At 41.8% G+C, this 10708-nt stretch overlaps 2 protein-coding genes and 1 long non-coding RNA gene across 6 annotated transcripts in view; 1 reads left to right on the top strand and 2 right to left on the bottom strand.

The window, feature by feature from the left end:
- Positions 1–2474, top strand: LOC107269226. The gene is made up of 3 exons (XR_001537999.2): positions 1–549; positions 2082–2256; positions 2338–2474. It is a non-coding gene; the product is annotated as an uncharacterized LOC107269226 (long non-coding RNA).
- Positions 2214–6771, bottom strand: LOC107269216 (L-lactate dehydrogenase A-like 6A). 2 transcript variants are annotated; one of them, XM_015742819.2, is made up of 6 exons: positions 6428–6771; positions 3562–3679; positions 3138–3311; positions 2906–3079; positions 2590–2831; positions 2214–2524 (listed from the first exon to the last, which is right to left on the bottom strand). In XM_015742819.2, the coding sequence occupies exons 1-6, from the start codon at positions 6587–6589 to the stop codon at positions 2348–2350; spliced, it is 1047 nt and encodes a 348-aa protein (XP_015598305.1). In that variant the 5' UTR covers positions 6590–6771; the 3' UTR covers positions 2214–2347. The 2 variants fall into 2 exon arrangements, with proteins under 2 accessions (XP_015598305.1, XP_024942217.1); XM_025086449.1 differs by lacking the exon at positions 6428–6771 and adding an exon at positions 3742–3991.
- Positions 6772–6849: 78 nt separating this feature from the next.
- Positions 6850–10708, bottom strand: part of LOC107269215 (L-lactate dehydrogenase) — a 62851-nt gene continuing 58992 nt past the window's right edge. For 2 of the 3 annotated variants that reach the window (XM_015742817.2, XM_015742818.2), the window contains exons 2-8: positions 9496–9609; positions 9273–9425; positions 9075–9192; positions 7902–8240; positions 7370–7487; positions 7183–7315; positions 6850–7118 (exon numbers count right to left, since the gene is read on the bottom strand). In XM_015742817.2, the coding sequence (XP_015598303.1) occupies positions 6921–7118; positions 7183–7315; positions 7370–7487; positions 7902–8240; positions 9075–9192; positions 9273–9425; positions 9496–9576 (1140 nt within the window). In that variant the 5' untranslated portion in view covers positions 9577–9609 and the 3' untranslated portion in view covers positions 6850–6920. Of the gene's footprint in view, positions 7119–7182; positions 7316–7369; positions 7488–7901; positions 8241–9074; positions 9193–9272; positions 9426–9495; positions 9610–9690; positions 10003–10708 lie in introns of those variants that run through there. The other variant, XM_025086448.1, reaches the window with a different exon arrangement.

Here is a 10708-nt window from a genome sequence, read left to right as displayed (position 1 = left end):
GATGCTGCCTGATATTTAATTCCACACCAAGAAGTTTCATTGTCTCTTATGAAAATTAACGCGATTCACACTTTGGCATGATTTAGATATTAACGATGATGTTTAAAAAATCATCGATAAGCTCGCAATGAGCTGTACTGTGTACCTTGTGGATTCTAATAGTGCACGTCGCCACCGCTAGATGGCAGGCGCCTTGACTATTGTCGTCAGTCGTGTAACTCGCCAGGAAAACGGCCGAGTTGCGTCAAACCGTCGTGAAATCTTTTGTCGAAGGTGATGACCCAGCAACGGTAATCGACGAGCTTCGGTACTCAGGACTACGAACTCGAACACTTGATTGCTCCGGAGTGACTGCGTGGATCTTAATGAATTTGAGCGTGACTCGAACTTATTGGGGTACTGACTCGCTCACAAGTCTAACTTGGGTATCGTAAAACGATCGACAACGGCGCGCCGAAATGTACAAAAGTGTTTCTCTATTCCTTTACTAAGTACTCGATATGATTTAGGATGGTACTAATAATCAAATACAATCGACACGGATATTATGTAAGTACCGTAATCATATAGTATATGTTAAATTATTATACCGACGCTTATCTCTCAAATCATATACTATGAATGGTGCGATCGGGTCACGGATATTGGTGGTAGCAAAGAAAGAGATCGAGGAGGTTGGATTGTTGATTAGCGGATATCTTAATTACTGATTGGCTGTGCGGCCTAATTAAATCGTAACTCAATCAGGCTCTGAACCGACTGCCCTGTAGCTGCGGTTTATGAGTGCGTTTGGACCACAGGCGGCCACGTACACATACATGGCACAGCCAGTGTTACCAATATAAAAGATACTCCTTGCGTTATGTTTCCTTTTTATGTTTCATCTCGGATCCTCCTTTCTTTTTTTCATCCCCACACTTTTTCCCACTTCGTAACGTGCATTCTGTCCAGACCTTATAAAAAGCATAATTAGTACCTACCGCTGCGTAGGGTAACTGACAACGTCACTCTTCCTCAATGACGTCACTTAACAAATGACATAGATTTACCAAGGTAACGGAATTTTTGGTAAACGTCATTTCTTTCAGCCCAACGCTCCCGGCTAATGATATCAAGTCCACTTCAAGTATCTTTTACATTTATTCAACCTTTTTTTTTAATATTCTTATTTTCAACTTTTATAACCGCTCTGCATTTCCGTCCCAGGAACGCAGAGCGCAGTTACAGCCACGGGAATTATGTCATTATACACAATCGTGGTCCGGTTTATAAATTATGGACTCCAGACGCGTCATCGAGATAATACAGAAAAATGGCTCCACCTCGGAAGCTCGGGCAACCAATGGGATGAAGTCGTAGACTGGTGTGGGGTCTTGCGCCGGGTACATTCGTTAGCGAGGATAATGAATCACTTGAAAAACGCGCTCCTGTCCTGTGGCAAGGATCGCGTATATATATAGATATATACACATGAAATCATCAACAATTTCTACCACTGTAACTTTCCAAACGTTGAAAGGAGAAAATGAAATAGGATGTACGAAATAAATAAACTCTTCTCAAAACAGTTAAATTTTCCTTACGCGTTATCACATAACCTCTATAAATGAACCAATCTTATTTTATATCCTTCCTCCACTGGTTCTGCTCGACGCTTATATCTCACTTGTATTACTACACTCACCGGGTAATATAACGTATTTTTTAAATCTGAATATTTCGCAAGACCCATGAAAAATCCAAGTCTGTGTTTGCATCCTTATGGCGTTATGGCGACGTGCATGATACACGCACCTTGTGGGTGTCCCAAATCCAAGACCCTTTAAGGAATTTGTGTCGGCTTACTCGATATGTCTTACTTACTGGGATGTAATGTGTTCGCCCTTGTAAGACTGATTAATGCACTTTGCTTCTTATTGCTCCGTGTAACATATACATGTATGCCTTACTCTTCTCTCAAAAAAATATACACTATTATGATTTAGCTCGAGGCTATCGAGTATGTACTTTCGAAACAATCTTCTTCGTTAGAGACGTATATTGTGTCTTGTGGCTGACCAGGACTTTCTAATATTTTTCAGATATCAAGTATTTGATAATTATTCTTTGGAATTACACGCGTATGCGTAAGATCGGTTAGACTGCCGAAAGGAATTGTCGTTCGCACTGATCAGCTGATCCTGACAAATCGCTCAGCAGACAATACGCAAGTTGTACAATGATACATTTTTATTGATGGACGTATAGATTTGGAAGGTTGGTACTTTTGAATTTTTATCGTTTGGTACAGTCGTTATTATTAACTTGATATTTCTTTTTCTTATTTCTTCTTTTTAGGTATATAGGACTATTCTAATTTGTCGAGGATTGGTTTTTGGGCTTCGTATATAGAACGGCAGGATTTTGTTGTTGATTCTTGTTCCTCCTCTGTGTACAAATGACGTATATAAGACTGAACGCCATTTCTTCCTACGACACATGGTAGCGACATAAAAACGTCCTTCTCCAGCCCGTGACGGCAACCCTAAAATTTCAAGCATATTTACTTGTGCTGACTGTGAAAATGATTTATCGATGCTGTCCACTCACTTTCACAAAGGTCGAAACCGTGATGCACACGCAGGTGTTGCGCACAATGGCGTCGACTATTTCACTGGCACAGATACCAACGCCCCAATTGCAGTATCCCTTCCTGGAGATGAGATCGTCGTTGCACTCGACTACTTTATTGTGAATTTCTCCCCAGGCTTCCGGATCCGACCTCATGCCGATTTCCTTGTTGATATCCTTCAGCTTCATACCCATCACTGCCACAGCGGACCAAACTGGTACTAAAGGCAGACAAAATTATACCAGATGATGAAGACTGTTTAAAAAAAAATGATTTATCGAAAATCATCATTACCGGATGTCGGTCCATTCTCGCCAATGATCAGTGCTTGTACTGAATTTGCTGAGAGACCAAGCTTCTGTGCGATGAAATACTGAAATCTACAGCTATCCAAAAAGGTACCAAGTCCAATTACTCTGTTTGGTGGAAATCCTGATAATTTCATGGCGGCATACGACAAGATATCGACTGTGAATGAAAATTCGTTACTAATTGTATCTTTATTGATGTTTACATGGAAACTCACCAGGATTCGTGAGAACAAGGAGAATACTGTTCGGTGCGAATTTACAAACATTTGGGACGACGACTTTGAAGATATCCAAATTTGGTTCGAGAACGGAAGTCGAGGACTGACCCTTTTCCTGTCTGATTCCAGCAGTGATTATACATACAGCAGCATCCCTGGCGCTACTGTAATCTAACAAGTTATGTGTCACTCAAGCAGAAGTCTATCATGGCTTGATAATTCTTTGGAAAGGAAGGATTAAATTCTTAACATATCGGATCCCATTGAGTGAACCTTCCTAGCATAATTACTGGCAGCTGATCTTTGAAGAGTATCGTCTTTTTGGTTATCGACAGTAATGGGAGGTACAGGTGTAACACATACCGCAGACCCATAAGAGGTTTACTAATTCCTTCCTTTCCCATTATCTCAGGCTACTCACCTTTGGTACCCACGATTTTGGGATTGCCAAGGAAAGCAGCTGCGTGGCTTAAATCTTCAGCCTCCGCCTTAGCCAGTTCCTCGTTGGAGTCTATGATGATCAGTTCAGAAGCGAGCCTCTGTAACGTTATAGATTCAATTAAACAGAAAAGAGACTCAAGTATCCTTTCTAATGGTGCACCTTGTCCATAACGTAAATTCTCTGATAAAACATTAATATCTTAAGCCCCATAGAATACCTATGTATCGAAACTTGTCTGTGCAAATTTTTGATCAACTTTGGAAATACTTGATTCGCTCCAGTAACGTTATTCCTGTCGATCACTCATTCTCGAGTAATTACACGTCGTGAGTACCCTCTTCATGCTCTCCAGTCCAGTCCAGGTTTTGTCCTCGACCTTTACAATGTTTTGTGGGTTTTCAGCAGGAGCAGCTTGCTCCTCCATTCATTATGGAATCACAACGAGCCAAGTGATTCAGTAGCCCAGCGTATAATGTCGCCTTTTTTCTCGCTATGGTGTTACACGCAACACGATTTAGACAGTAAAGGATTCATTTTCTCAATTCACCATGGGCCCATCACTTAATACTCAAGTTCGGCCAAGCGCCGTGGGACAGAATCCAATGGTCGTTATGGACTCGTTAACGTAATCGACGCAGAAGCAGGAACATTCATAAGTACGGACAGCCTCCAGGATAACGGTCACGAAGATTTCTTCGAAGCTTTTATACAAACTGGAAATCTCTCTTTTTGGTGCTCATAGGGCCTTAGGTCCCATGATATTTCTAAACATAATTCAGTACTCCAGGTTTGGTAATGGTTATCGTACTTCTTTACACCCTGGACCCTTTTCAGCGTGTCGTATCGAAGTTGATGAGCCTCCACGAGCTCTGGTGTTTCGATTAGGGACTAACGACCCTTTTCGGCTTACTTCGTCTTTGGCCTTTTTTCGTTTTTAGTCGTTACCGACGGCACACGTCCGACATCCTCTGATTTATGCTCGTCGAGGATTCATGACTGCCGCACACCACCTTGACGAACCTTCTCTTGAATTCCCTCTCCAAGCTTGCTGAGGAATACGGAGGGTCGTCCAGGGCCGTCAGTTTTCTACGTGCAAAGGACAATTTTCTATTGCAGGTACCTGTACACGCATTTAAATTATACACTGTTCTTGATTGGCATTTGCATTTTAGAAAATTCCCCACAGATGGGACCGATCTATGAGGTTCTGCAGTTCTTAGCTGTCTACACTGGATTTTTGGAGGACATGTGGGGGTACATAAATTTTCCACAGACCCTATAGAAACTTTTGAACATTTGTACAGGGACAAACAGCCCTTTAAAGATGGACACAGATCTCTTCTTGAAACGTAACGTTGAAGATTTGGTCCTGGACAAGGTACTGATAATCCCGATGTACTTGAAGCTGGACAATTTTTCAAATTGAAACACACAGAAGATTTTTTACTTGGTGATGCTGAAGTGGGACGTACACAAGAATCATTGAAAATTCTCGTCGGCGTATTCCCGCACGATGAATGACAGGTACAATTTTTTTCATATTTTTTAATAATAGCGTTGATCCTTTCCGACAGACTAGGACGCCCCAGGTACGATATCCCCGAAGTCATTTCTTCGTTACGTTCCCTTCAATGATCCTCCGCCATGTCCGAAGATGAATATTTAAAAGGTGCCGGTTGCCTAACCAGAGAATTTCTTCTGTCCCTTAACCTAAACAGGATGTAATGACAGGTACGTCATAATACCAGCTGCATGCAGACTATCATTGCCAGTATGGCGTTCTTCTTTTTCAACGACAGTTGGACATCGATCGAGCATCGTCATCATCATTGCATTATTAGTATCGCGTTACGCTAACGAAACGTTTCTTTATGGTAATTACGGGCTACTTCCGTCGCTCGCTGGGTTGTTTGCTATGTGATCAATTTGCGGAAACCGAGCCTGGAATTATCCGCCCACGTTTATTAGTCGGCTACACCACTCGAATGGATACTACGAAAGACCATCAACCTTCGGCAACGTTTACATTAAATTATCCAACCGTATCGTGTAATTGGAAGGAAACTAAAATGAATCGTGTATCATTGAAGGAAATTTAAAAAAAATTCTATATTACTCATACGGTCTACGCGAAGCAATTTTTTAAAGCCACAAATTTTCACGGGGAATAATTCTTTTTTTCGGCTGGCACCCTGTCTACGTGGCCGCGGGTATGGATTTCAGTTTCTCATAGGTGACTAACATAAATCAGTCCTGGCGACCCTGCAGGGGCGCTTGGAAGACGTGTAAATGCTCGCGTTACGATCCGATAGCAACTCAAGGGAAGCTTGTTTCTCTGGCTTGTCTCTTATTCTTCTTCTTCGTCCTCCTTCTCCTCTGCTATTACCACGCACTCCTTCTTTCTCTTCGTTCTCGTTCCTCTATCGTTCTACCCCTTTTCAATGCTTCTCCCACGTGTACCATCCACAAATTATCAAACCACGCTTTCACGTAATCCAATTTTTTTTCTTCAGCATTTCGTGGGATCATTTGCATAATAGCCCTTTTTGATAGGCCGCCTAACGAGATTACATTCAGCAGTGTATCTTTTCACTAAAAGTCCCATTCTGTATCCACAGACTCTCGTCGACTAGCCACGAGAATATCGTTTGGACCTCTCTTATGTCATACCTGCGTTACGTTACGTTTGAAAATAAAATTCCAGCTCGACCTGGCGCATCCTGGCTGAATCAATTGTGAGGAAGAGATTAGACTTACCGAAGAGGACTATTCAATGTGGATTATTCGAACGCTTGGGGATGCTATTAAGATGTGAGGTTAGATTAGGTTAGGGTGTATCGCAAACCTTGAAAAGGATGGCAATAGCGACAGCCACACCGGTGTATCCGCTACCCACAACCACAACCTTCACCCGATGACCATCAGGAAGGTAGTCGGCCTGTTTTGTAAGCAAAAACGTCGCGGTGTTTCCGCTCGTTTCATTCGATCTCTTTCTGGTCTCGCTCATTTTTCCTCAACCCGAAAATTTTCACTCGCGTTTCAGCGTCTTTCATGACCAAAAAGCTCGAATTTTTCATAAGACGTCTTAGTGACTCTAATCAACGATTTTTGTGAGGCACTTCGTAGGAATTTACATGAAATATCAAAAAAAAAATTTTCACGATCAACATCCGCAATACCTTACGTACAGTCTGAAGTTGGCGCCTGTAACGGCTTGTAGCTAATATCAGAATTGTAAATGTAAAAATTTTTGTTACAGATAATTTTTTTTTATAATTATATTTGGAATTTCTAATGATTTAGTTTAGATTTAAAAATTGTCTACTATTTTTCATTGATCAAGTCTTCACGTCATCCCTAGGCTCTTTCAGTATTCCACATTCTCTGAGTGTATTGCGAATGTTATCCGCACAACTTTGCAATGCCGTTTTTTCAGCCTCGGTTAACTTTTGTCGCACTGTGTGATGCACGCCTTCTCTTCCCAAGACACACGGTACGGACATGTACACGTCTTTATCCGTGCCGTGCGAACAACTCTGAAATAAAAATACTCAAGTAAGAGAAGTCCTATCTATTCGGTATCTCATTAAAAATACTTACGTGAATGTAGGTAGACGCGGGTAGGATGACTTTCGTATTTCTCAATACGGCGTCGACTATTTCAGCCGTGCAAAACCCAAGTCCCCAGCAGTTTGGGGCTTTCGAACCTTTTTGTTTATCTAGTCTGGCTTCACTGTTAACAGGGGAGTTTATGAAATTGTCTAAAATCTCAAAATCAAACTGTCACCTTTCGTTTACGGCTGCATTAATTTCATTCCATTTTTCTGGATCGTCCTTCTCTCCCATTCTTGGATTTATGTCACGCAACTTCATTCCGGCCACGTGAACACTTGACCAAAGCGGAACTGCAAGCACAAAATTGCCACGTATGAAATATTTAAATATTTGATATAACGCAGCGGTCTAAAACCAAAATTAAGATTATTTAAAATTATATTTTACGGCTTAAGAAAAAAAAAAACAGTTCAAACAAAAGAACCAATCCGAGGTCTTACGTTATACTGTAACCGTCCCAGCCATTGAGCAAGATCATAAATAGCAAAAAATGTACCCCGTAACACCTCATCTCATCTTGCATCCCAAATGGCCAATATACAACCAAGAGTTCATAAAAGTTAAACGTACGATCACCTGGAGCATCCCGACGAACCCAAGTAGAAGACTAATACCCGTATACGTAACTCCAGGATAACAGCCAAGAGTTCAATAATTTTTTTGACTGATTACAAAATATTTTACTAAAAAAATTAAAACCGTACCCGACGAGTCTCCCTGAGCTCCGATGCTCATACAGCTCACAGACGTGTTAGCCAATCCAAATTTTTGACTCAGAAAATATTGGAAACGAGCACTGTCCACCAGAGTACCAGTTCCCAGTACACGGTTCGATGGGAATTTTGACAATTTCCAAGCAATGTATGACATCACGTCAATGGGATGAGTGGCCACAAGTATGACAGCTCTGCAGGCAAATTTTGCAATGGTGGGTACCAGTTTCTTGAAGACTTCAAAATTATACTTGACATCAGGTTTCCCATCGCTCTTCGTATCAGCTATGGCGATGATCACTACAGCCGATTCCTTGACCATGGACATATCTAAAATCGTGAGTAGAAAGATCAGTCGAGCGTGCGGGACCTAAAGAAATTTCCCACTGATCCACTTTCCCAGAACAGGAGAACGGTCCAGGGTGGTTTCATCCCCAAGTGAAAAAGAAAGGCGACAGGTAAAAATATTTTCTCTGTCTTTTTCTCCCATCTTCTTTTATCCTCTCCATCCCTCATTCCTGCCCTGATTTACTTTTTTCATCTCTGTCTCTCTGGACCCATACTCCCTTGATATTTTTATTTATCAGAGAAATAATCTTCCGCCGATACGACATAGAGGTAAAGAGCAATAAATAAAAAATCTCGTAGATCTCACAAAGTTTCATAAACTCGCGATTGTTTTCATGGGACGCAACCCTAAAACGCATAGTAGATGATCTGCGGGCCGATAAATAAATACGTGAAATTTATGAGCGTGCGAGGGAAAACAACAGAAACGTTCAGTGGTCCGTGGAGGCATGCGGTGCCAGATGCGGAACCAAGATTAAAAGGACGGTAAGTTTCGTCGGTCTGCATATACTATGTACGTTATATGTACAGTGTAATATATACATATATATACAATCGCTCCTGACCCACTGCACGTTGATAGGGGTCTTTTGACGAGGAGGCGATGTGACGGCTGATCTTTTAAACATGCTGATCGGGCCTAGAGATGTTCCGGAGAAACGGGTGAAAAAGGCAGGGTCATCAGTCAGGACGTATCAATTTAAGATTTTTGGAATTCGTGACTCGAATGGGGACGAGCTATGAGAGTGTCTTGAAAAGCGGATTGTCTTTCCCTATTGAAAAATTTTGAAAAAAAAAAAAAAATTCATGATTTACCCGAAGCACCGGTCACCAAAGGATTCCCCAGAAAGATCCCAGCATGTTGTATGTCCTCGGCTTCGGCCATGGCTTTTTTTAGGTCTTTATCGATTAGGCAGACTTCACTGGCCATTCTCTATTAGATGGATTAAATTATTGAAAGCGTCAATAAATAATTGAATTAATTGCTCTCGAGATAATAAAAATAAATCATACCCTCATGAGTATAGCAATCGCACAAGCCATTCCCACGTTTCCGGTACCCACGATGGATACTTTAACTCGATGTGGATACGTATCGCACGGACCCAACTGCGTTGTTATCAAAGCATTTTTCGTGGTGGTAGTGGTAATCGGAATCTTATCTCCCTGTAAAAAGAAATTGAGATATGTCGGTCTTACTTAATATTAAGAAAATTTTCTACTTAACCATACTTACGTCGAGGCACTCACTCTCCTCTTTGGGTTTGATATCATCCTTAACCTTCTTAGTACCATCGTCCACGATTTCATCATCCATATTTCCAGCGGTGATCGATCAATCAATCAAGACCTTTAATCATTAAGAAAAATCATTTAAAAATTTGAGAAGAAAAAAAATAATTCCATGAGATCGAGCTCGTAGGAAACGGACGTATTTTCAGCACGAGGAAGCGTGAAATCTTAAGGTTCTTGATTCCACTGATGTGTAACGAAGCAGGTCGGACTTGGAATTACTAGAAATCTCAAAAGGAGACAGGCCTAAAATGTTGTGAGAAACGGCTGGAGGGTCACGTGAAAAAAAAAAATTACAAGAATTAAAGAGGTTGGCAGAAACAAAAAAATCTAGAGAGAAATAATCATAACGAAGAAAACGGTAATTTTCCTGTCGACTCTTTTCTCCCGAATCCGTCATTCGCGCCATCTGTCGGCTCGAACCCCTCACCAACCGAGCCATCTCGAACTCGTTAACTCACCGGAACTAGTGCGCGTTTTGTTTCGAGGCAGGCATAACGAGCCGTGCCATTAAAGTGGCCCAATTTCTACCGATAAACGGCCGCAGGGCCGTTAAGGGGTTTTAGGACCCGAAAGGAAACTCTGGAAGGGTTAACGTCTTGATCAGCCAGAGCCCCGTGGCGTCTGTGAGGTTTCTTGACAGGTTTCAAGCGCGTGAAGCCAACATGGCGGCGATCACCTGTTCTTATTAAGGCCTCTTCACGGTTTGTCTATCTTATTACACACGCTATATCAGGTATACGGCAGATGCACGCGAAACTCCATAACGCACGTTAGTTTTTTAAAATGCATTTCTCATTTCTCTTCTATACGTTCAATATTGCACCGCGCGATATATAACAATACATACACGCCACGATATATAGGCAGAAGAGAATCCGACTCGCCACGTGCTCACGCAATTTCCCATCCACGTTATTAACTCCTCAGGAACACACGGGGTGGTCTTTGCTTTCTCCAGGTTTAAACGAGCTGGTAGGCTGGTACGTATGCAGATCAACTCGACCTACGCAAGGGAAGTAACGAAGGTACGTACATACAGCCACCTAACATGCATGCTATAAGGGACTCTAGTAGGTATGTACCTTAGGTACCCATGGAAGAGAATGAAAAACTTATCCAACCGCTTTGCCTGTAAATTAGCCGCAGGTAGTCTC

The sequence above is a fragment of the Cephus cinctus genome, unplaced genomic scaffold, assembly GCF_000341935.2.
Source record: "Cephus cinctus unplaced genomic scaffold, Ccin1 Ccin1_scaffold0617, whole genome shotgun sequence".
Classification (NCBI taxonomy): Eukaryota; Metazoa; Arthropoda; class Insecta; order Hymenoptera; family Cephidae; genus Cephus; species Cephus cinctus.
This window is presented reverse-complemented; position numbering and strand designations above follow the sequence as displayed.

Coding starts and splice junctions, on each gene's coding strand:
- LOC107269216 (XM_015742819.2), bottom strand. CDS start 6,589: ATGAGCGAGACCAGAAAGAGATCGAATGAAACGAGCGGAAACACCGCG. Junction 3,680..6,427: donor CTATTGCCATCCTTTTCAAG/GTTTGCGATACA, acceptor ATAACGTTACAG/AGGCTCGCTTCTGAACTGAT. Junction 2,832..2,905: donor CGAGAATGGACCGACATCCG/GTAATGATGATT, acceptor GTCTGCCTTTAG/TACCAGTTTGGTCCGCTGTG.